This window comes from Anarhichas minor, unplaced genomic scaffold (assembly GCF_050575085.1).
Source record: "Anarhichas minor isolate MPS153535 unplaced genomic scaffold, ASM5057508v1 ptg000042l, whole genome shotgun sequence".
Classification (NCBI taxonomy): Eukaryota; Metazoa; Chordata; class Actinopteri; order Perciformes; family Anarhichadidae; genus Anarhichas; species Anarhichas minor.
The window spans coordinates 10,845,390-10,872,500 of record NW_027466488.1 but is presented as its reverse complement, the minus strand read 5'-3'; the positions used below and the strand labels follow the sequence as shown (position 1 = coordinate 10,872,500).

The following is a 27,111-nucleotide window of genomic DNA, read 5'->3' as shown; positions in this document are numbered from 1 at the left end:
AATCACTTCTGTCTTTCTTTTTCATTTAGATCCGCACAGAATAGGCAGCATTGCAAATGCACCATGCATTGGTTTGCAATAGAACCATGAATATTACAGCAGAAATGTGCATGGATATTCATGCGATGCAGATGTGCTGTTGCTGTTTCATCTCATTTTTAGATGTCACAGTTTACACAGTAACATCCACACACCAGTCGATCGCTGTCATATCTTTTTTTTTAACATTTCTTGCCTGCAATGAAGCTCAGGAGGTATTATTTAGTATTATATATTATATATTTAAAGTGATACAGACGCTTTCAATGTCCGTCTCTCGCCGCCCAAACAGCCACAAAGTTAAACTGCTGCCTCAGGCACGAATTTCAATGTAAGCATGTAGGCTCTACTTCCACATTCCAACTCCGAGGCGAAAGCAAACAGCTTGTGTGGCTTGAGTTGGTGGAGGTGCTCACACAAACCTTACACAAGACCTTTCCCTATGAACCAATAAATATAAGTTTAGCCTTTTTATTCTTGCTCTACGATTTCACAGTCTGTAATTCTCTGAATAATGTTCATCAGCCATCACACAGCAGCAGGAAGCTAACCTCCTGCACATGGGTATTTGTACGCAGCAGAGGTAACTTTGTTAATTAAGATAGTTAATTATCCTCTCATGGATTGGTCACAATCGAAGGGTAATGACGTTCTGTACTTTTCAGAAAAAAAAAGAAAAAGAAAGTCAGCCCACCACTTGACCTGAGGTGACTTTGTCAGCTCATTTATCTAAGTCGAAGCAGGTAATGAAAAAGGACAATGTTTAAACACAGAGAGCTTCTGGCCTGGTGTGCCTGGCCCTGCCGAGAAGAAAGACACCACTGAAATAATCCTTAGATGTAATCACTTCTTTTCCTTTTTGTCCCATTGTGGGCGTGGCGTTCATTCATTACATTCTGTAATACATTATGCTCTCCATTGGTTGGAAACAGACAAAGGATGTGTGCACACTGTATTAATAGCTACCATTAAATTTAATGGAGCAACGTTTGGATCACGCGGAGATCTTCGTCAGGCTTTGTCGGGCAAACAATGAGGAACAGCACAAAGAGCTTCGCCTGTCCCAAAGAGGTGTCCTCCTTTTGTGTCCCCTCGTTTTTTGAAGTCGTAGCGACCACACTGGACCTCTGTATTATTGCTTGTAGTATTCAGCATGCTATTCATAGCGTAAGACTTAAACTGGTTGCAGTAAGCAACTTATACGGCCATCCTGCACAGGTGACTATTGGATCCAATGTGCTCCTAAATGTGTGTGCTGCTTGGTCTTCTAATTCAATTTGAAGAGGAGCAGATTCATCCCATAATTCTTAAACACAAACAAGCACACTGCACTCACCAGAGTTGGGGTCTACAGAGAAATACGGTTGTCCCTCCAGTATGCTGTAGACCAGTCTAGCGCTGTTCCCGTACACCGGATCATCGGCATCTGTTGCTGTTACCCGGGTAACCGGGGTACCTGTGGGGCAGAAAGACAGAGTCAGGAACTATAACTCTATAGGCAATCATCTCTACATAGCTGTGCCAATCAAGAAGAGACCATTCAACCCTCTGTGGGGTTGATTTGTTAGGGGAAAAAAAATCCGGTCCCATCTGTATCAGACATGCGTCACATTTTACAACGCAATGCCAGTTGTGAAAATCTGAAAATATCAGCAAGTGTGTATGAAATCTGAGCATTTCTATCTTTACATTTAGTATTACAGTGTATGAGGGACAGTATGATAACTATTGGGATGGAGAGGGCAGCTGAACATAGTGGTTCATTAAAAAAAAAAAGTTGTCATTCTACATTTCTGCAAACCACAGACACTTGAATGTGGACGTTAAACTTTTTTTTTTTATGTGGTTGTTTTTGTATTCTGGCAGACCAAGTGACATAATACAACAAGCGACATGCAAAGCAAGGGACATAGTACATTGAGCATTGAAGGTTTAATTGGTATAATCGCGAGTATAAAGAGCTACGAAGTCCAGAAAGAGCGGGGAGGAGAAAATAAACTGACTATCAGGAGATCGCTTTTCATGTCCCGTGTGACACCAAAAGTAAACGCTGAGTTTACGATGTAACTTTACATTGTGAAATTATCAATTTGAAGGTACAGCGTGTGAGATTTAGTGGCATCTAGTGGACAGGTTGCACATTGCAAGCAACAACACTTCCTTTCCAAGAGAACTACGTTCAGGTGGGGATAGGTATCTTTAGGATTTTACCACTAGGAGCTACTTTTAGCAACACTTGGTTCTTTATCACGGCTAAATTATTGCTTTTAAAAACATATGTAGAATTTTAAAAACAAATAACTTCAGAGCAGGATGAGACATTATTTATATTCAAAAAAATAACTAAATACTGTGTCTAAAGCAGCAACAGTAATGTTGATATGTAAAGTCATTGAAATCTCACTGTAAACAAATCTAAAATGTCAATTAAAATGAATGAATTAATTAAAATAAAAAGTGAAAGAAGAACTCAGACATCATTCAGTATCAGTTATTCTTCCTGTCCTCTTTACTTCTGCAACACAGCAGGAAAAGTAAAGAGAATCGACTGATGGTCATGTGTTACTTGAAGTGTGGAGCCTACACACTTAAATGTTTTAGTGTTGTTGAAGGTCATGAGATAAGTAAACAGCGGTATTTGCACCTCCTCACTTAGAGCAAACTTTAAGCCGTAACGCACAAAGAAAGCACTTCTGAAAAGAGTTTGCCCAATTAAAAGGTTGGCTACGTTAATGTAATGAATACAAACTGTAAACACGTGCATCCTTAAAATGCTTATCGGGTATCACTATTCCTTCAACACTGGAGCAATTAGCCGTCACCTTCACACCAACAATACTCAATGTAGCAGAAGTGGAGTCCTTTATCTGACCGGCTCTGAGCTTTGTAGGAAATGTGCGCAAGGACCTTCATCAATACATCGGCTCTGCCGAACGCTCAAGGCGAATCACAAAAACAGATTAGTGACAATTCAATTCACCATCCACGGCTCCATTATAAGGTATCAGGGAAAAAAATGCATTGAAAAACTGAATATTAAGAGACTATTAACGCAATTAAACTCGTTCATTTTAATTCACAGTGACCTAGCTCCTCATCAGTCTCAGTGTGCTTGAGTGTGTGTGTGTGTGTGTGTGTGTGTGTCTGTGTGTGTGTGTGTGAAGAGAAGAGAGAAAGAAGGACAGGAAAGAAGCTGACATGCTGACAGCGAGCAACACGCTGGCAGGAAGCTACAGATGGTATGCTAATTGTTTCTGTGAGAGATGTTTAAAGGTGTTCTGACAACAAAGGGAGGCGTCCCTCGTCGCAGACGGCACAGGTCCTGCCACAGGCGCCGACGTCTGTCCGCTGCAGATGAAAAGGCTTGCAGTGAAGACCTTCCGCCGAGTTTTGGCTCCGAAATAGTGATTCGGGGGTTTCAGTCATGAATTAACAACATGAAAATAAAAAATGCCAGATGTGTTGGAAACACAATCCCTCCACAGCTGAGTGGCGAACTGTCTTCAGCTGCCTCTACAAGCTCTGAGACAACCTCCATCTGACCTGCTGACCAATGTGCAGCACGGTGATGACTTAGAGGGATACTTTGCAGATTTTCAACCAGCTTTGTATCGTTGCATATTGGGTAGTATATGCAAATGAACAATGTTGACCTTAAGTCCATGTTGCCAGCACCCAAAGGCCCCTCGCTCATTTAACAGCAAAAGTTTGTCGGCTCTAGGGCACTTGGTACTTGGAACTACAGATTGTACTTCAAACCGCTCCGAAATCGAATCTGACATTCAGGGCCGCTTAGGCTATGTGAGCCTGAGTACAGTGTGGAGGAATTGCGGCGTATGGAGGAGGGAAGAAGCTGCCACAGCCGAGAGTCACGCAAAGCACCAGCCGGTGAATGTGCTCCGATGGAAGCTGAAGTGGAGTCGCTGTACTGAGGCGGATTTCATAGAGGCTAGTTTCTTTTGGATGAAGTTACTGAATCCAACGTTACAGAGGAAGGAGCACAAGCATGTGTAACATTACACCCAAGCTGTGGGCCGCGTGTGGACAGGGGAGTGCTGGAGACGCACTTCAGGACAAAACGGACATCTGAGAGTAGAGTAAGTGCAATAACAGCAGTGTGTTCTTTTCTGAAATGCCACCGTAAAACAGACAGTGTAAGTTTCAGGTTTTATGACAGTTTTGTATTTCGTCTACTCAGCGGCAGCAACAAGTCCAGTGCACTGTGGTTGTTGTAGTTTTTCTGCCCTTTGATCCAAAGGGAAGACACAGCCCCTTTTTCCTGTTTGCTCTAGTTCTGTAGCACCAATTTCAGATACATTTGCACCTTTCTAGAGCATAGACAGCCTACTTTTATGATAAGACCATCTATCCAGTGAAATACTTCTGTATGATACATTTAATCGACAAAAAGTTCAAAACAAACTCATGGGAATACATTTTTTTTTATCTCTAAAGCTAACCATTCTAGTACAAGGGCCTTTCACGAATAGCACTACAGTACACCCAAGATGTTTCTCAGATACCTGCAGTTTTCTCCCCATTTCTGACGTCAGCTTCACGAGGCAGCCATTGATTAATAGTCACCGCCGCCGTCTGTGGTCTTGTAACAGCAAAACAAAGCAAAAGCCACCTTTGCACTCTAACTGGAGAAGCAGTTTCACTGTTGCAACCCAATTATTTCACAGTGAGCGAGCCTCAAGTGTTCCTCCGAGACAGAGGTGTTCTAGTAATTCATAGTCTTATGATGACCTATGCTGTTGTGTTGCCAAAGCTTACCTTGTAAATTCCATACCACTTGTTACACCCCATGCCTTTTGCAGCATCACGATCACAGCAGATCAATGAGTTCTCTTTCTTCCCTGTGATTGCTGCAATAGCGCGAACAGAAAAAACAACCAGCATGGTATAACTTGATGTCAGCTGCCGATAGACTTGGAATTTTCTCTCCATGCATCTACTAACCCGCTACTCACTCTGAATTTACTTAAAAATGGATGCCTCAGTACGAGGTTATCCTTTTCTGCCATCTACAGATATTATACAAACTGCCGTTATGTGGGAGTTTCCACAAACACGTTGGATAAGCCAATGAAATTTCAAATAAATGGGTTGACAGAAATTGCAGACATCACAATTGCATCCCCAAAATGTTTGCAGAAATCCAAATTGGTGTGCTCATGCAGAAGCAAATTATATTCTGTCTGCCATAGGTGTTTGCCAATTGTCAAACGAACAAAATTGAGAGACAGCTAAAGAAATTGCTCCTCCTTTTTTCTTCCAGAGGTACAGAGCCTTATCTGCCTTAAAGTTAAATTACCACTACTACAGAGGGAGAAGGCAGACATCTACACACTGCTAATTATGAAAAGTACCTTCGTACTTCTCAAAGGTGTGTGACTATTGCAAACAGGCTTTATAAATCCAGTTACACTGTGTATTGAAGTGGGGGAAGTAAAGGGTAGGGGAAGAAAAAAAAATCTTCATAAAAACAGTGGAACCGGTGAAGCATGAAATAGCTCCCTCTTTCTTTCCCTCCCACAGGGGTAAAATACGATAAAAAAAATGAGGGATTAGGAAAGCCAGTGTTTTGGTCCTGTTTCAAATCAGTGCAGATTAGCTCGTCCTTCCCCTTGATAATGCTCAGAAATTTCAGGGACACTGCAGAAATGGATGCAGCTGTAGGGCCGGGCGACGGGCGCAGAAACTCAATTGCAGGAGGGGTATCGTCTCTGGCTTTTATTTGAAGCCTGTAGCGCTGTAGCGATAACAAGAATAGAAACACAACACATTTAAACTTCCAGGGATGAAAAAAAAGAATGGCTAATGCTAAAAAAAAAAAAGGAATTAGGTATGTCAAAAACCTCCGATTGAAACTGTTCACTCAGAATGCAACCGACGTCCTGTACGCGCTGCTGCTCTCGCGTCTTCCTTTTATTCTTGCACCTGAAAAGTGTTACTTACACACCGCTCTTGGTCAAATCTGTTCGTGGAAATAGGTGCACACGCGCTACTTCCTGTCTAAATGGATTTGTCTCGCTTTTTTCGCCCCGCTGTCGAGCAAACGTTGGACACTGAGAGATTATGAATGTCCCTGGGGAAAGCAAATCTCCCTCTGTTGGTTGGGGCAGTGGCCCGCAGAGTGACACGCATTAAGCATGTATCAAAACACAGCCTGAAGTTACGCTTGTCCCCCCACACTAAGTGTAATCTCATTAATCACGTCCCGAAATTCCCAGGATTCCATGCCACACCATTAGTTCAAACACACATCATGTTCAAAGGATGCCATTACCGTATATGAGGCGTTCACATCTAATTTACAGCTGTTGTTGGTTTGCTTTGATTGAAGGGCCAGTGGTTTCTAAAGGGGCCCCGGAATAAAGACATGTGGGGGGGGGGTCTAGCCTCCTGTTTTATCAGCAGACAGAAATAATAGGGCACACACTTCCTATTTACTCTGTGCACTGGCTCGGTGATAGGAAATCAATAGGAATCTTCCTTGAACCAGAGAGGGGATAAATTGGGGGATGCAGCCCGATGTGACACACAATGGCTGTGGAAGGACGTTGCAGCTTACTCCTGTAACACATTATCCCACAGCACAGCTTCATATGTATAGACTGCTTATTTCCTTTAGAAGTATCGCAAGCATAATCAAACAGTGGAAGGTCGTAAAGATGTAGCTCTGAGCCTTCATGGCTTTTTCATTTGCCGGCGCTCACTGTACTCTGTAGAGCTGCTGGAAATCAAGCACTGCACTTCATCTACAGCTTTACCCACATATTTGAATAAGCACAATTAAAGCCGTGTTTATACTATATAGCCGCCACAGATGGCACGCAAGCTATGAGCACGCAAAAAGCTCAACGAGCTCTTCCGTTGCATTGTTCTCCAAAACCAGAGGGAATATAAACAAAATACACTGAAGAAGCAAGAAGTCAACTGGTTTTACCGTCAAAACGCCGTAAACCAACCTCCTCCATGCCGAGGAAGAAATGTAATTACCTGTAAACTCGTCAAATATCCATTGACATACTTTATTGCCTTTATGCAAGCCCTCTAAATGAATGTAAAAGTATTGAACACATTACAATTACACCAACGTTAAATATATTCTGTAAACAATTTCATTGCGCTGGCAAAATATATACTTAAATGTAAATTTTGAAGACCTCCGGTTTCTCAATGTTTTAAAAATGTCTGTCTTTGTCAGATATGTTAATGTGCTTTTATCAGAAAACTATTTGTGAGAGTCACACCTGAAAAGCGCCAAGGGCACACAACAAAGATCCAGAGCTTCATGACCGAGCGCTACCACAAGTTGCGGAGCCTTGGCGTTCAACGCGCAAGCAGCGAAGACATCATTCTCTGACCTGTGCACCTCGTGCCGGCTTCACTACATCGAGCGTAAAACCACTCTTTAGTGTAATATGTTAAAACTTAAGAAGCGTGTTTGCTCCAGCTTCTATTTAAAAAATAAACCTGCTGGATGATGCAAGGAATACAAGGACTATTGTGTTTTTATTTTCTTTATTTTTCTTTATTTTGTCAAATTAATGCCGCTGTTTGGTTCATTTGCTTTGGTGTTTTGTTGTGTCGCAAATTGGGACTGTAATCTGCATTTCTTTGTGCATACAACAGTGTGTGTACAATGAAAACAACTTTGCAACCCTTTTTGTTACCTGTTGTATGATGGGCTCCTCTACAATCAAAGGCAGGTTTTGTTTGTATACGACTAGCACGTCAAAATAATTTTTCGATTGATAGTTTTTGTCATTAGCGCTTTCACATAGAACACAAATTGCTAAAAAGTAAATAATATTTCTGAGCTTTCGCACCACCAGTAAATGCATCAACTAATCGCGTTGAGCAAAACAGGCCGATTATATTTATTAAAAAACAACACAGCAGTAGGCCAAACCAAGACGGCAAACTTTATAACTCCTTTCAGCCTTGACAAAGTGCTAAACACTGCATTGCACTAAACGATTGCGAAGTCTTCATCATGATGTTTGTATACACAGAGGTTGTATTTTCCAGGTGATCTGACATGAGCTGCTTTTCCGCCCCATCGCCCAAAATTCACCCTCGGCATGCACAAGCACAACTCAGCAAACCGCACCACAGGGAAGCACTTTCAGCTCAAGTACCATCATACCTATAATCACTCAAAAGAATGTCTCATTACAGTTAATTTACTATTGCTGAAATGCTCCGTATCCCTCCGTCCAACAAGCATGGCAGCCGCGTAGCATCTCGGCTCTCTGCTCAGCTTGGACCAGCTCAGAAGCGTGAAGGGTAGAAGACAGGGGGCATTCATATGTATGCGGGCACTGAGCCATAGCGAAGGGATATCACTGAGGCATGGGGAGAGCTGTGGGCTGCGTGAGGCGTTGGGCTAACAGTGCCCTGCTGTGAGCCCTACCCGGGTAAAACAATACTGTTTATGTCTGACTGGCTTTACACTGCGGGGGACGACAGAGAGAGGGAGAAACACAGGAGGAAATGGAGAGAGGGGCAGTGGCGTGCATGGCAGCACAGAATTCTTGGCGGTTTATTGGTTATGTATAAGGTATGCACAAAGAAAATATTAGAGATTAAAACATGTTTCTCTAAAACCCTTTTAGTCAACACATTCTCACTCCCAACTTGTCAAATAATACCTCTTGGTCAGATGCCCCATGGCATCAGAGAGGCCAGACAATGAATTAGGTACCCCTCTATCGTTTCATTGAAGGTGCCGGGACAGCTTGTCAATCTGCGATCATCACGTGCATAGATTCCTTTCAAAATAAACTACCGTTTTCACACGAAATTTGGTTTAGGCAAAAGAATCATTGAGGTTTAGAGCGTGGGTGACGTTAAGTTGATTGACATATAACTCACGTCACAATGACTCGCGTTACTAGCATAGACTGCTAGTGACGTAGTCATCTCGACATCACCTATTGGTTTGAGGACTGCTGTTTTGAAAGCCTCGAGTTTGGCGTTTTAGCCATTGCCATCTTGGCTTTTTTGCAACCAGTGAAGGGAAGTGACCATATTTGGACGGCAGAGAAGCGACGTGAAGACGGCGTATACAGCTCTAGTAGGGTAGTGATCTGTCAATCACAAGGTAGCCCCGCCCTAAAGCAAACTCCGCTTTATGGTCTATTTGACTCTAAATGACCATAATTTACTAAATGAACATCATGCTGTATTGAAGAAGACTTGAAACTACAGATAGAGACCATAAACTCATGTTTAGAATGTTTACTGAGGTAATAAATCAAGTGAGAAGTAAAGTCATTTTCTCATAGACTTCTATACAATCAGACTTTTTTTTGCAAACAGAGGAGTTGCCCCCTGCTGGCCAGTAGAAAGAATTAAAGTTGAAGGTCCTTCTATATTGGCTTCACCTGTCAGAACTGAAGGTGACGCCTGTGAGTGACAAACAACTCACATTAGTCACGATACTCAAGAAGCACGTCACTAACAACTGAACGTTTATTCTCAGTTATGCACGGGACGCGAACAGCGGTCTTCTGGACTGAAGTAATGTCTTTGTTTGACCTATCATCATTTTAGATAATCAATTTTGTTTATTTGGTATTTGTGGTTTAAGTTGTCCTTAATGAACACTATTTCCCATAAATCCTTCGCAGGCTAAACGTCACTGCTCGATACAAGAGGTGAGTCCATGGATGAGCCAATAATAGCAGCACAAAGAGGACATGTTCTAGACAGCAGAGAGATCGCAGCTAAAAAAAAGATAAATGGACTGTAGTTGTATAGCGCTTTTCTAGTCTTTCCGACCACTCAAAGCACTTTAACACTACATGTCATCATTCACCCATTCACACCCATTCATACACTGATGACAGGGGCTACCATGAAAGGTGCCACCTTCCCATCAGGACTAACTAACATTCACACACATTCACACACTGTAGGCACAGCTACGGGAGCAATTTGGGGTTAAGTGTTTTGCCCACTCTTGTGTTTGTTTTTTCATGTGAGCTGTAGTTTTGTTTGTGCTCACAAAGTAATCATTGTTACTAAAGCAACAAAACGGCCAAGCGTGGCCAGCTACATATTTGCAGAGTTTCCATTGAAGTGTTGCTCTGGCGCTCATCAACAGTGTTAAGTAGCACTGGGAACTGGCCGACGGCAAGTTTTTCTGCCATTTGTTTGGACTTAACACAGCAGGAATTGTGGGGCAGAGAGAAGTGAACCGCGTCATTGGAGCAATGAGAAAGTCGAGGCCAGCTCAACACACGCCCATCACGCAGCGACAAGTACGACGTCAGTTTGTACCTTCATGTCACTGTCTACCATTGAAAATGTAGCCTGTTACTTTGTCGCTCAGTGTGAACCTAAGAATACGGACAGCAGACTGCAGGAACATGCTTATTTCTGTTTTCTCAGCAGACCCGTGAAAGACATGCTGAATGAGAGATTGCACTGAGAAATAGAAACTAATGAAACAGATGCGTCACATGAAGTGATGTGATGGCTTTACGTTAACATTGTCTGCTTTGCTAAATTACCTGGAAGGCTATATGAATAGCAAAGCTAGCTTTTCTCAACCTAGTTTGATGCGCTCAATGCTATATCAACTATATCGTGTGAGGATATGTCAATGTAGTATTCGTAGTGCAAGTACAAGTCCATTTACCATTTACCATTGCCGTGATGATAGACAAACTACGAATTCCTTGATACCAAAGAACACAATCGCAACACAATCCAGTGTTCAACGTAAGGTTAATGGTGCAGCATTACTGTACACATATCTTTTCCCGTACATCCTCTCACACGTTTATTTTCAAAATGTTCTGTTTTATTCCACACATTTCTGTGATGCTGTCTTGGCCCTGAACCCAACATTCCAAAATGTGGTTAATGTCAGCAGTCTGAAAAGACTGCTGACATTGAGACTGCTGATGCTCTAAGCAGCATTATAGTCTTTCATGCACTCAGGTGCATGAATGTGACATTGTATTGGATCCTCAGTCGATTTCCTTTTTTTTTTCACTAATAATCCATTTCACTATAATTTGATTACTATCAGTAAAAACAGATTTATTGACTGTGAAGTCATATGATTATATGTGAAAACAGCTGTCTATTATTCACAAATTGTGAACCTGTATGCATTTGCAAGTTAGACAAATGTCTGACAGCGCCGTGTAATAAATGGGGTTAACTGCGTGCTTAATGTAGCTGCTCCCTTGTCATAGAGTCAGTCTGTCTGTTGGTCAGTAAACAGTAAGTTTCTCTGCTCTCATAACAGTCACTCCCCTCACAGCGGCATTGCAGACTAATGTAATGAACCCAAGCATAGTGAAAATGTAATAATGCATCCCATGGCAATGACTGTTTAAATGAGTCCAGCCTTCACTTAGCGACTGCCCCCCCCCCCAGTTCGCCCAGGATTTCTAGGTCAGAATCACGGCGTGCCAAACCATATTTTCTAAAATGGCTGGTGTGTGGGGCTGGTCCGTCCCCTGACAGCACCATTGCGGTGACAGGAAAGTGATTATGTATTGATCACGATCACATAGACATCGGTGATGCTCTCTCTGCTGTCTGTGGGCAGAGAGGATAATAGCTCATGATCAGACTGAGAGACTGACAGCCCATCTCTCCAGGCCGTGCCGCCAGCACTATTTTTGGACAGTACCAACCTATTTGATTGGAATGCGTGCACACGGACGGACGGGGGACGGACGGACGGGGGGGGGGGGGGGTCGGCAATGCAAGAATTAAGAGGCGATTAGCTCTGCGAGGCAGAGAGTTATCAAATACAAAAGTGCGCGGCGCCGAGCTGTATTGTGGCGGGCCAAAGCTCTTGATAACACAGAAACGGTTGCAACGAGGTGGAGAAAACAAGCGTGTCAAGGCGTCCTTTCATCCTTTCATCCTTTCATCCATCCAACCCCGTCCGTCTACTATCTCTCAGAGGAGAAGATGACATACTTGGAGCACCGCCAGTCGATTTTTCCTACAGTAGTCAGGCACAGTTTTGGATTTTCCTGGGCTGCAGATGGACATTTATGGCAACAGCGCAGATGGGCATTGAGGGAAACCCTTAAACAAATAAACACGCTCATAAACAACTGGCACTTCTTTTCTCGTTTTCCACCGCAGCCAACCCCCCCCCCCCCCACACACACACACCTCTTCATGTCACCATTTTCCACCAACGCTCACATGATCTACAGCCTGACTAAAAGTGCCTGCTCTCCTCTGCCATGATGTTTTATATTTATACCTGAAAGACATAAGCATTTCGGAATACAGGGAAGCACAGTAAATAATTGCAAGGCAGGAAAAATCATGGCCTCTCTCAGCCCATTAGTCTTCATAACGGGACTAATGTATACTCATGCTAAAGTGCGTGTTGCAGCAGCTGAGGAACCAGGGCAAATGAATGAGGGAACACCCTGCGGATGCTGAAAAGGATCGGGATCAGGATATATGTGCTTCTATCAGGCTGTAACACACTTTTCAAAATTAGACCCGACCAAATACAACTTGGGCCGGAGAGGAAGGCTTACAACAGGAATAAAAAAATAAAAAAACATATCTCGAAGATAAGATATGGTTGTCAGCATCCAAGACGCTGGTCCCAAGAGCCATTGACGGATAAGGGACGCTGCACTTTTGAAGAGTGAGTAAGGGGATCATCACACTTAAGCACTTACATTGTCATTGTTGTATACAATTACTAGTCTTTTATAAGACAGAGAGGGAGCCGTCACAGAGGAACTGGGCACAGCGTGTGTGTCATTGTCTATGCCTGCGTGTGTGTGTGTGCGTCCATGACATGAAGGAGCCGGCTACAGAGTCTGCTGCCTTGACAAGCCGTTTACGGGAGCGGCAGGAACAAAATAATTAAGAGGGTCCTTTGTTCCCCACCGATGGCCATGACATACGCCGCCATTTTAAAAGGTTGTGTCATTGATTCACTTTAATTAGTCCATGGGAAATGTGTGCAACACGCAGATAGAGTTCGGGACTGGAAGTGGAGGACGGAAAATTGGCCACTTCACATGTTTAATTGCTCCCAAGGCATTTACAATGGCGAGGTAATAACAAAGAATAAGGCAAAGTATATTTCCTAATGAAGAACTTTATCACGGGTAAATGAACACAATGTTGCTTAATTTGAGAACTCTGCCACGGGGGCGAGAGTGTTTAATGTGAATTATGCTTCCTCAATGAAAAAAGGGAAAAAAAATGAAAAAATAACAAGTTTCAGCATAATGCAAAACCATGGTGGGAAATGAACTTGCGGTTTAATATATTTGTGCCACACTACGTCAGCTCCAGCCCCTGAGAGCGGTAAACCAGAGATCAAAGTTATTACTAAAAACCAGAAAGGAATTACTTATGTATACACTGTTGCCAAAATGCCCTTAACGAGGTGTGTAGCCCAACACCGTTCCAGCCGAGCTGCTCGTTGGCCAACACCAGTGTGTGTGTGTGCGCTTGTGTATTTCTGTGTGAACGGAGAGCAATGACGACACAACTAGTAATAAGTAATGAAATAACACTTTTTGACGGATTTATACACAAGGAGAAGATCAGGAGTGATAGTCCTGCCCTGCCCACTTAAACTGGCTATTGGAGTATTCTTGTTGAACTACAAACTGTGGAGCGTGCCTGCTGCTCTATTGAGATTCTCAGAGCAGGTTAGCAGCAAATGTCATCAGTATCCAATCCTCCAGCAAACCATTAGACCACATCAGTATGGAGAAAAAGAACAAGAGATATGTCAGTGAACTTCACTTGACAGACAGCACTGTGCAGACAGGGAAGAGGCCTTTTCGATCCATGATGAGGGGAGAGCGAGTAATACCTAATTATAGGAAATCGACAAAGAGGTATTTTTGCCACAATGAGGAAGTTCAGTTAATATTCAGTTTAATTTTCTCAATGGGCTTCTTTCACACCAGGGGGTGTTTTCTTTTCTTTTGGTGTGATTCATATATATATCATATATATATATAGAAATATATATATTAGTGCTGGGCAAGTTAACGCGTTATCGCGATAATAACGCGTTAACTTGCCCAGCACTAAATATATATATGTTGTTTTTTTCATGCGTTTCATGTTTTTTCCGAAATGATTTTTTCTGAGCCCTCATGTGCAGATGAGATATTCAAAACACCATAGTACTCATAGGATTATAAAACACAACATCTCCGGAACATCTGGGGGGGAATTTAATCAAATTGACCACAAACGTCCACTTGGACTCAAGTATGAACTGATTAGAATTTGGTGGTCAAGGGTCAAGGTCACTGGGACCTCACATGACACATTTTGGGCCATATCTCAGACATTTTTAGTTAGCGCTTTAATTAGTATGAGTATATTAGGATAAAAATGGTGACGTGATGAGATTTTGAACAGACATGGCAACGCATGATTGGCTGACGGAGGCATACGCGTGTTTGAATAATTAGGATGTGGAATATTCCCAGCCGAGTATTTCACCTTCCTTTGCTGTTTGTATGTGATGTCCCGAGTGTGTAAAGGCCTTTATGATTGAAAAAGAATAGAAATGTTTTAATCTAGTTTTGATGAGTTGGTTTTTTTGTCAATCAAACCACCTGTTAATGAATAACAACTAAAGATGGTTTTGTTTCTAAAAACTAACTTATGTTGCTCATTTAGACAGGAATATATAATGCTGTAGGACTATAAGGATCCACAGTCCCTTCTAAATGTACTGCTGAGTATAATGCTGCAGGTGTGTTTTTCAGCCATCTGAAACAGGAAGGGTTCATTTTATTTAGGCGCTAGCTCCAACATTCACATTCTCTCAGAATGTGCTATTTTCATATTCTGGGGGCAGCAGCAGCGCTGAGGATGACGTTGCATTAAAAACAAAGGAGAGGGAGCATTCATTCCTCCCTCAGCAACGAGTCCCCCAAGCTGCTGCAGTGAAAGTTGTGCTCCGTCTATTACATATTGTCTATTCTGACATTCTGCAGAGGTGAAATAATAATAAAACAAATCACGGCAGTGGCACACAGTCTGCAGCCCATATAACCCCAGCAAATGGCCCATCTCAAAGAAACGCGTGACAGAGGTCCTCCACCTCCCACACAGCTGCATTAAGCCGCTGAACTTCACTGAATCCAGCCGTACTGCGGGTCTGAGCGCCGAGCACCTTCTAAGTAACACACTCTGTCATCTGACAGCCGTCCTGGAGCCAGAAGGGGTTAAAGCGTTTTCCCAGAGGAATGTTGAAACGCAACCACGTCTACGTGACCGGCGACTTAATGTCTTCGTCAGCCGGTGAGAGCGGCGGTATGCTGCCGTCTGACAAGCAATCCATCACAGGGAACACACAGACAGAGAGCTGCACGCCGCCACGTAAAGTGTCCGCGCGAAAGACATGCTAAAATACACGCACGCCATGGAGACAGACACACTTGCACTTGTTAACATGCCGACAGTCATCAACCACAGGGAGACAGACGGATGCACAAACACACTCCAAATACTGAGCAAACACCTAACCTGCCCCCTAAACTCTCAAAGTGGGTGGCAGATGGACAAAAAAAGGGGGGGGGGAGAGGAAGGCGACAGAAATGGTGGAATGTGGATTTACAACCCTAGTAATCCCAAGGTTTGTTTACACTCCCAGAAGTGAAGTGAAATTTTAAAGGGCTATCTCTGTAGCGTGCTGGAGAGCAGATTCACCCAATTACACAGCAGCCCCCAGTGTGACATAGTAAACCTGCTGTAAGATTGACTGTGTGTGTGTGTGTGTGTGTGTGTGTGTGTGTGTGTGTGTGTGTGTGGAGACCAGACCGTGACCGTGGTAAAACCACAAACTGACTATATCCATATACTGTGGCGTTGAGAGCAATGCAGCTGCCAATGCTCCGACACACAGACAGCCAGAGCAGAGGAAGGCTGCGTGATGCCGCAAATCAGCCGGACGCATGACGGACGAGACGGGAGGGTAAAACAAACAGCAACCACGCCTGACTTTGGTTGCTCTGCTATAAAACATAAACATTTAAAGTAATACCTCGGCAAGAAATGAAAAGGGAAAGGTTAAAAAAACTAAATTACAAGCAGAAACCATGAATTCTGATGGGAAAATAAAACCATGGCGTGGCAGACAAGTCTTTTATTTTATATTCTACTTTCCCCTTCATTGTATCAGACAGCTGAGGCGTGGCAGTGGCTGTGCGGAGGGCTTTAGTTAATGGGGACAGACATCAAGAGGAGGGCCTCGCCCGTACTGGAGATTTGATCCCTTCGTCTTATCGGCGTCTTTTTCAAATGACCTTGCTGCACGGACGTTTATGCCTCTTCCCTTTTATTCTCCGCCGGTGATTGGATGGGCCTCTCCAGTCTCGTCTCAAATCTCTGCCACCTTGATGAATGTGTTCCAGCCTCATTTATGTTGCATTGACCAATCCCCCCCCTCCACTACCAGCTACAGTATGAATCTTAGCTGTCGCGACTTGAAGAGTACATGATCACATGCAAAAAAAAGGATTTCTTTATGTAATTGTGTTTCTTTTTTTGCAGTTAAATTAGGTCTACACTGTCCTCTGTGGGAGCGAAATGCAGCTTTAAAGAGTGCAATTATGTCTTTCAATGGGATGCAATCGCTGCTTTTAATTTTAGGCACTAAGTGCTGGGTGCCTTCAGGGTCCAAATAGCTATGGTTGGTACCTCAGACAATTAATAATGCATACATGGAGGGGACGAGAGTACAGGGGATCCTGTTCTCGCAGTTCAAAACTGTAAAATCACCTGAAGCATGAAAAGGGAGCACATCCTCCATCCCCCCCTCCCCCCCCCCCCCCCCCCCCCCCCCCCCCACACACACACATTCATGTTGACTTTTGGCTGCAGAGCCACAGAGTAAAAGCTCTTTTTTTGTTGAAATAAAAAGTGGGGATGACGCACCGCACAATACAAGATGCAGCAGGAGGGAGATGCGGAGGAGCAAAGAGGGATGAATGCAGAGCAGAAAAGTGCACAGAGGAAAAAAAAAGACAAGTTCCTACAACACAACATTAAATATATACAAGCCTCCTTCCTCAATAATGAATATGGTGAGCCACGGCTGTGTGCGGAAGAATGCGTGTGAGAAAGCATTCCGGCTTCTTAGCAGATATGAGTAAGCATTTGCCAAGTCGGAGGTGCGAGATGGAGAACCTCCTCATTTTTGCCTGTTATAGCAATGACCGCCAGCGTGACTTCACGCGCCCCCTCCTCACTTGAGGCTGATAAGGACACCACAAACAACCCACACACGGGGAGGTAAGTTCACCTCCACAATCCTGTGAAATGGAGCTTTTGTGTCACATATACTGGAAATAAAAAAAAAAATTCAATATTTTCGGTCTTAATCGTCAGAAATGAATTCCTCGAGAAGATAACAACTAAAGACAAAAAAATGACGGCTGTGTTGTGTACACATACATAAATGAAACAAAAAATAAGCAAAATGAAAAAATGAATAAAAGTCCTCAGTCTAACATCAGAAACACAAACACGCTGCACAGTTCAGTGGTAGGGCAGAGAGGAAATGCTGTGAATGCTCCCAGCTCAGTGTGTCATCTGTAGAATGAGTGGGGGGGGGGGGGGGGCAATTAGTGAGTAAGTGTATGAGTGAGGGTGTGAGGAAATGACTATTTGAGTAGGGCTACGTCTCCAGTAAGATGTCATGTGGGCCTAATGATTGCAGCCAATCACAGCAAACTCCACTGATCTCACATACAGGTGGGGTCGTCATCTCTTCGTCACAAAATGACACCATCATCACAATGGTTTTTTTGTTCTCAAAATATGTGCAACTTCTCTTAAATTGGCTGTGAAACGTCGTATATTATATCGAGCTATAACAGGGGTGGGCAAACTTCTTGGCTCGGGGGCCACATTGAGTTTTAAAATTTGACAGAGGGGCCGGGCCAGTAGCAGATGAATGGAGTGTTTGTGTGAACTAATATAAATTACAAGTAAAATTTAATTTCAGTGGGAACAGTGTTGTTGGTCACCCTTTTTAACCAGTGCGTCAACGTTTGGTGTCAGTTTGGTTGTGGCAATTCTCAGAACAGATCTGAGGTGTTCATCAGTTAGCTGGGATCTTACATGGTATTTTTATCGTATTAATGCATATTTAATCGTGCACTTAATTATTAAGCAGTCATTTTTGACAGTGTTTTTAGTGTAAAGGTTAATGACTGTGGTCTTTTTATCAGTTGGATTCTTTGACCGGATCATACAAATGTTTGACTGTCACATCTAACATTATCAGAGCTCTGCTCTGTAATGTCTTTCCTTGTCTCTCCCCCCTGTGTCACGGTGTGGGTGCATCTCACTGGCGTCAGGAAACGTATCAGAATACCCTTATTTTATTGGCTAAACTGCATCACGTGACGTGATTTACAACGCATTGGTCGGTGTTTTTCCTGCACCGCTGAACAAGTGCCGTAAATGCTGGAAAGGAGCGTGAATAACTCCGCTGCATAAAGCAAAGGCCCGCGACCCACTGAAAACGGGTCGGCGATGAACCACCAGTTGAGAATCACTGGTCTGCAGGATCGTGAAGAGCGGTGAACAGCTGTTTGTGTGGCGTGTCTTCCGTCTCTTCCCGTTTCCTTCACCTACATTCCCCTGGGTCCTAAGCCCCTCCCTGTACAGCTTCTTATCACCCTCTTTGCAACAATGTACATTTATAACAAATACCACACATATTACGGTAACCTGCGTTGCATATGTGTCAAACTCTATCGGTGCATCTCCGGTCTGTCTTTGTTCATCCTGCATCGCTCTGTTCTGTTCTTTAATGTAACGTAACTGGAGCGACGGAGCCTCTCCCAGCTGTTAGCAGACTGTTGTGCTAGCAGGCTCGCGAGTGAGCTGTACCATGCAGTTCGGCGGGGAAATTTTATAAATGTACAATTATTAGTGTTACAAATTGTTTATGTGTCACAGACTGTTGTGTGCTGTGGTGTTTTTCTCTGTTAAAGAGCGTTAGTTGTGGGTTGTTAATTGTTGTGTTTAGGCGTCCCTCTCAATACATATAAGACAACTAGCGCTGACCAGTATGGCAAAGAATACATTTAGCTGCCTGTTGAAAGCAGACAGCAGTTGTTTCGGCTATGCACCGCTATAATGGTGTGTGAAGAATTGATATCATACAGAAAAAAAAAACAGTATACTGCCCAGCCCTATTCTTTACTATAGTATGGACAATTTTGTACCAATATTTGACGGGCTGGATTAAAATGCCCAACGGGCCGTAGTTTGCCCATGTCTGAGCTATAACATAGTCTTGGTGTAAGTGCTGTAAACTGTGTGTTAATGGTGTGCTAGGGATCAGAGGTTAAAGGTCAGTTTATGTAAATCAGTGCTGGTGTAGCACATCTGTGTTCACTGTTGAGAGGCTGTGAATCAAAAGTGTACAGGAGTACAACAACTCCTTCTGCTCTGTTTCTATTTACATTCACAGTCACACCCACTCTTGCCTGGGATGCAGCATCAGAGGGGCTCTGAATAGAGTACAGTACGAGCTGTGGTCAGTGCACACAAAGGATGTGCTTCTTCTGACAGCCGGCTCTCTGTAGGCGACTCAAATCACTAACCCTTACACACTAAAACAGCCTGCAGATCAGTACTTTAGCTTGGAATTTGATGGGTTTCCCTAGGGTGGCACAAAGAGAACACAAATAAATATATTTATAAAATGTATTCTTCTGTCAAGCTGCTACAACTGTTTGTACATTGAGGCTTTTCCAGACAGTTAAAGAACATAGGCGTGGTCACATGAGGAACGGAGGTCACAGTGTGCCTTGACACTGTCGGGAAATCGGTTAAATGTTAGTCTGTGTTGAATTAAAAGTTAATAAGTTATAATTAGTAATAATGAGAGTTTATTTAAAGATAAAGCAGTGAGGGCAGAGTTGGTTGTAATGGTTATAAACTGAACCTCACTGTTCCAGAATGTTCTTGCCATTTTCAGTTGTGATTAAATATATTGAAATTATCATGACTGTTGTCTTTTTATGTTCTAGGTAAAATAGGAAATGTGTAGACAGTTTCTTCATAAACGAGTGGTGTCGAATACCCTGGTCTCTGAGACACCAATTAGGCTATTAGCCCATTTATTAATGAATTCTAAATAGATCTGTGGTTCAAAATGTGGTATGGACACTTGTTATGAGGGGATTATGAATATGAACAGTAGTATACATTGAATTGCACTCCAATATCTGTAGGGCTGAAGAGAAATTTGACTGAAAGCGGGACAATTTTACAGTAACGTTAATTACGTTAAAGTTAATTTACAAGTCATGGTGAGAACTACAAAACTATAATTCACTCTGTGGCTCTGTTGGAAATGTGTCAAGCCTAAAACAAATAAGCTTGAGGACTACATTTGTTGTTTAAGAGAAAGCCTGCATTATGGGGAGTGTGAGGTTAAAACGACGTGCTATAACTGGGGTGAACGGAGTTTAATCAGTTGCATTATGGGACCTGTTTTCAGGGTTGAGAGGGTTACTTTAAAAATATATTCTGATGCAATTACTAATCACCTTTTAAAAGATCAATAACCTTGTCCAAGTATAAGAATATGTTACTAACTTAGCTTGATTACTTTCCGTTGCCTTTGGTTTACATCGATACAGAATATGCAAATAAAGACAAGAGAAAAGAAATATGCTGAAACTTCACCATTCATCTGCATGTAAAGCAAAAAAAGAGAAATCATCGGAGTGCTGTGCAAGTTCTACCTTCCAGTTGTGAAAACGCTGCCATCAGCCAAGGATTCATCAAACTATTTGGCACATTACTCTTACCGGATTTTAACTGGGAGCAGCAGCAGTACTCATCTAAATGAAAACAGATGAAAATGCCCTTTTATACGTTTGAAAATTTGAAGCGGTGCGCTCATTTTATACAAACCGTCTTTTCACGCTGGGATGCTTCTTGGCAAAACCAGGAAAGTTCAAACCATCCTGCTTTGTGATAACTTGCATCGTACTGTGATGTTGTTCACCTTTTCTGCTAAATGTAAATAATAGCTTAACTCCTCAAAGTCTAAGCATTTTTCTTTCCTTTTTTTACTGACATTAGAGGCCACTGTGTGAGACTAGTGTCCTGAAGTGATGCAATGAAGTGTGCCATTCCATGTCTTGTATTACTCCCCAAGCCCGATTGTAGGATCCAGGTTTTATTTTGGAGCTAACCAAATTAGGGAGAAAAAAATTGGAATATCTACGTCTCCACTGAATTGATTTTCATGATTCTTTCTTTTATTTTGTATCTTTCTTTGCAAGTCCCCAACCTCATGGAGGTTCAACGCTACAATACTGAAGTAGTCTTTTAATATGAGAGGTACTCATCGTGGTACAATGTCCCTTTCACAACTTGAAGTTATTCCTTCATTGTGCACTCTGTTACTACTCAATGGCTGTTCAGGAACACACAGATTCAAATCAGAGCCAACAGATAACAAAAGCTGAACCACCCTCTTGGGCCCAGCAGACAGCCAAGCGTGGATGCAATATTTTCATTATTGATTAATCTGCTGTTTATTCTCACAAATAATCCATTCATCAATCAATCATTTTGTCAATAATTGGTCGGAAAATAGTGAAAAATGGCCATTATAATTTCCTTAAAACCAAAAAATGTGTTTTCATCTGTTGGCTGAACAAAACAAGCTAATAACAGCAGCACATCGCCACAACCGAGAAGCTGGAACTAAGGAATAAAAATGACAAAAACAGCTGCTATTAATTTCCTGTCGATCAACTAATTAATCGATCGACTAAGTTTCATCTTTAGTCACCAAAACGCTACCTTAGCACAAGTCCATCCTCCATCCAGAGGCCGACTGGGAGGCTGCTCACATTTTGACGTTTTTTTTTCAAAAAGTAACTGAAACTCTGAGGGGATCTGCCCACCGGTGGCCATTAGAAGGCATTGCAGTGTCCTCCGATGGCACACCCAACCAGGATCAGTCCCCCTGCTGCCCTGCGGTACTGCTGATAGGGAGGGTGCTGTGTCCTTGTTTTCACTCTCAGATTGATTAACTGACCTTGATACAATGATCAGCAGCGCGTGACAGTATGACAGCGAAAGATGAGTTTTACATGCATTTCAAGGCTGCAAAAAACTTTCATTACAAACACTTTAATTAAACGGGTACAGTGACCTGGGACGTGTCAGGTTTGTGGTTTTTGAAAGAAAAAAATGACCTTTTTGCGGTGTTAATTCTAACACTGCATCCTTTTTTAAAATGCATTCAGCCCAAATAATTGAATTCTTATCCTTTGCTTCCCTCATGGTCCACATCGTACCACTGTTGACCCTGTTGCATGAAATCCATTTATAATCACATCCACAGCGACAACACAGATGATGGCATTTTTGTCGGCCCCGGCTCTTCGCATCCTTCGTCTCATCATTACAAAGAAAAGCAGGCACACGGCAACACTCCCTCATTTACCTTCCCTTTCATGAGCTTTGTTTGTTATTCACCTCCTTCCTTTTTACATTTTTCTTCTCTTGCTACTTCATCTGCACAGCTTCGAAAAAAAAAGAGGTGGAGGAGAAAGCTGCTTTTTGTCCTTAGTCTAATTGAGAGTCTTTTGCTATTCATCGGGGCAAGGCGGCCAGGGCCAGGGAGGGAGGCAATCTCATGCAGATCACATTGTAGGGCTTCATTACCTAGAAGCCAGCTACTTGTCTGCTCCCCACAAGGGAAGACCGAGAGGGAGCATTAGCCTGAGCAAAAGAGAGAGTGAACGGCAAGCGAAAAGGGAAGATGAGAGAGGGAGGCAGAAGTACAGAGAGAGAGACAAAAAAAAGCATGAGAGTGAGTTACCAAGAGAGTGCGTCTCTGCAGACTCGGGGGAGCAGGGACAAATTACACCTGCACATCAGCGTCTTTCAGACTGCACGGCGTTATGCTAACACAGACGAGGTATTTGCACTTATGTGCACTTGTGATTTGCGCGTGTGCACGAGACGCATGCCGTTTATGTCTGCATGCTCTCGAAAGAAAATAACGCCCCAGGAGGCTATAAAGAGCTTATATTACTGTATCTGGACCGGTGACTGATGATGTTACATACATAATTCAGAGGGACATTGGATAATAAATAACATTTGATGAATTAGTAATATACATGTGTATGTGGTATTGAACAGCTGTGACTGTGCGTGCGTACGCTTTGTTGTGTTGCTGTATGTTAGCTGGGGAATATTCGTATGTACAGTAGACTGTGTTTTGGCTAAGTGTGAAATAAAGGGATACTGAATTAGCAATGCTGCTGAGTGTAGCAGCCATGAAGAAGAATGGATGTGCACAGGACTAAAAAGAGTCACTGGGTTATTGACAGGTGACATTAGATGTGAATAGAAAAACAAGCCTGCAAAGAAACCCACTTGCACGTGGACATGCATGTACACACAGAGGCACAAGTGCAGATGCTATTGCCAAACGAGGTGAGATAGATAGGAGTAGCAGGTTATTTACAGAGAAACTCCAGCATGTCAGTTAAATCTTCTCTGCCTCCGAGGCCTGCCCTATCCCCATTTAGCACGTCCACAGTAAAGGGCAGGCTGGCACGCACGCCGCCTGGCAGTTAGAGGGGACTGGGAGAGACTCGCAGCCTTGGCCGGGGTTCACCGCTCTGACCCCCTCTCACCCCAGCTCAGCCTGTGAGCCGCCCACCACCACCACCACAGCAGCCTCCCCCTCCACCCCCCCCCCCCCCGCCCCCGGTCTGCCGCGTCCCTGCCCAGCCCCGGAGCCCACTCGTCAGATGTGCCCCGGGCACAGCACTGGCCCAACACTGGCCCAGCTCTGGCCCAGCTGCCCACTATGTTAAAGGGCCAGGGGCCCCCTGCCACTCAGTCCATCTGCCAAGCTGCAGAGCGGAGTCTAGGATCAGAGAGGAGAGAGACACAAACACCAGACATACACGCTCTTAACTCTCTGCTCAAAGCTCAACAGAGAAATGCCAGATAAAAGATGCACTATAAATGTGCTTCTTTTTACTTATGTGGGTTGCTGTGACCCTGAAATACTGCTCGGGTTTATTCAAGTTAAACGGCATTTAATGCATTCAGACTCAGACTTTCCAGGACTACGATTTGCGCAAGATTTATTGCGAGATCAGCAGATCAGCATAGCCCAATACTATTTTTAGGTGTATCGAGGAAGGGGATTTTTATAAAACATCTGGCCCAAGTGGAGCGTGAAATGCTCTTAAAATAGCTCAGCTTTCCCTGTATTGATCTGAAAAAACAAGTGAAGAGCAATACGAATCAGTCGTAGATGAGAAATAGAAAGAGAGACAGATAGATATAGACAGACAGACATATAGAGAGACAGACAGATAGAGAGACAGACAGATAGAGAGACAGAGATACAGAGAGACAGATAGAGAGATAGATCAACAGATATATAGATAGACAGATAGATAGATTCATACAGAGCCACATGCTTTGATCCAACATACAGCAGTATTTAACAACGTTATCCTTCATGCAGGATTATGTATCAGTGTATCACTTCCATAACCGTGCGGGTATTAAATCATCTGTGATCACAGTGCGCTCTTCTGCTGTACGTTGGAAGCGCGAGACAATCAGCTCTGATAAAGGTCTGCATCGTGCTCATTTCCATACGTCTCCCCTTGATCAAGTCTGCTCATTTATCGTCCAAATCTGCGATGACAAGCCTTTTACTTATTTTCCCAGCTGCCGGCGGTGACGAGAGCGTAATCAGAAACATCATTAAGGCCCCACATAGTCGGCTGTGCCTGTTCGTCCTGTTACCCCGCACCCATAATAACTCTGAAAATGCAAATCAACCCCAGGTAATCTATTAATGTCACTTCAATTTTATGTCCGCCATCCAATTTAGCAGATCTTGACACATTTGGCGGGGATCCGTGCTTCCGTGCAGGTACTCATTTTGCCGGGGTTTCAGGGAGCACGGCCCGCGCGGAGAGGAGACGGGCCATCTGTCCACGCGCCCGTTCATTAATCGCCTTGATAATGAAGCACACTCGCAGCCTAACACTCCCGGGGCCTCTCTCGCACGAGTTCCATCCGGCGAAACAACTTTCAGCAAGTTTGTTTGGCAGTGTAGCAATTATTGTCATTCGCACCCCCCCCCCCCCCCCCACACACACACACACGCCCCCTTAGCGCAGGGAGGCTGGTCTAGCGACCTCCTCCTAATTACCTGAAGCGTCACTTCAAGCAGACTTTGTAATTTCCAACTACATCACAACCCCCTTGTTAGCTGCAGAAGGGTAGCAGAGCCTCGTAATTCCAGCATATGGTCGACACACATACGGGGGGAATTTGTCAGCTTGTTCTGGCCTTAAAGTCGAAGACCCCCGTTAACTGGGTCTATTAATCCTGAGAGATCCGTGCAATCCGTGCAAATGAATTAGAATTGTAATCACGGCCAGGCTTTCCCAAACAAGCTACAAACTCACTTTTAATTGAAGTCGCAGCAAAGCATAATTATCTAATGATTATACGTATGCAACTGAGAACATAGGAGGGATATGGAGAGGTAGAGTAAATATTAATTTTATTAGATTTTTTTATCTTTCAATTAAGACCACATCATTTACTTGCCTGATGAGTAGAAGCACAGGAAATGAAACATCCATGGATTTGTAAAGCGCATAAAACAAAATTCGATAATCCCCCCCAAAAAAGTGGTTAAAGCTGCACTAATTAATATCTTTATATTAACAATGGATCAAATGAGTATGTGTATTGTGGAAAGGGTTGTACTAGTGATGAACACACAGAGATCCAACTCTGCAGTTCCCCTCAAACAACCGTCTCCCATGATATACATTGATATCCTACTAATTAGCAGCAGGAAATATGTTTTGGAGGGAATGAAAAGCCAGCATACTAATGTTTTTTTTTAAATGCAATGAGGATAATTTCAATATTTAGCCAGTGTTGATACTCAGTGTATTAGTAAAATGTTCACTGATAATGTAATTGATGTGGTTGTGAATATGAGATCTGTCAATACAACGTCTGCTTGTAACTAAACCCTTATGAGTCTTTTTTATAGTAATGTCTAGGCACTCGGTCGAGGTAAGGGAGCGATTGTGGTCTTGGTTTAATACACAAAATGTCTGCAGTGACTTGAAGCAAGAGACACTTTGTGTTTATTAACATTTGACTGAAACCACAATCTTTTTTTTTTTTACCTAATCCTACCCACACATTCTCTCAAAGAAAAACATTCTCTGTTATTAGGCGGTGATTACATTTCTCATCAGAACACAATTGGGACACAAATGAATTGCATTATTTCTAGGAGAAGGGGTTGCACTACAGTACAGGGTCTTAACTGTGGCTAAAGAGAGCTAAACACAACTAGATAAAACACAAGCAAAGAGATAAAACACAAGCAAATGGAGACATCTCAACATTTGTATGAAACATACGTCACATTAATTAAGAAATGCTCTGAATAATTAAAACACAACAAACTAACTTTACAAAATGACTGTGGTTGTTAGAACAGAACAAAGTTCCCAGAGGACATGCAAGTGTAATGCTAACACTAGTACATAGCTGATCACTTGTATGTTAAAATAACAAAGTGAGCTTATTTTTTAAACAATATTGAAAGTGTATTTATCAGTTTTTAGTTGGAATGGGTATTGGTATTCAATACCTTCCAGGTGTTCACTGAAATAACCCGGTACCAGGTAGTAAAACTTCTCCAGTCAAACTGTTTAATGTCTAATATTTTCAGCAGCTTCCCTTTCCCTCTCTGAGCTGAGCCTTGGAGAGAGAAGCTCGTGAATCAACAAAAAGACTCCCGACTGCTAAACTCTTCCATTGTTTTAACTCAAATAGAAATTCTAAATCAACTAGAACTGAAGTCTTAAGGTTTGCTGCTTTATTCTGACCCACCACGGTGTGATGTAAAATGAAAGTGGAACAAAAGCTGTTGTCAGAAGTTTCTAAAAACATTTTTTGATTGTATCACATCTTGTGCATGCATGCTCTTGAAAAATGTATTTTGTTTCATGT

General features: G+C 42.9%; 1 protein-coding gene across 2 annotated transcripts in view; it reads right to left on the bottom strand.

Annotated features, from left to right (window-relative positions):
* The window catches only part of cdh8 (cadherin 8), a 94,993-nt gene that overhangs the window by 28,864 nt on the left and 39,018 nt on the right, over positions 1 to 27,111 (bottom strand). For both annotated transcript variants that reach the window (XM_076110251.1, XM_076110252.1), the window contains exon 3: positions 1,376 to 1,495. In XM_076110251.1, coding sequence (XP_075966366.1) covers positions 1,376 to 1,495 — 120 coding nt within the window. The remainder of the gene's footprint in view (positions 1 to 1,375; positions 1,496 to 27,111) is intronic.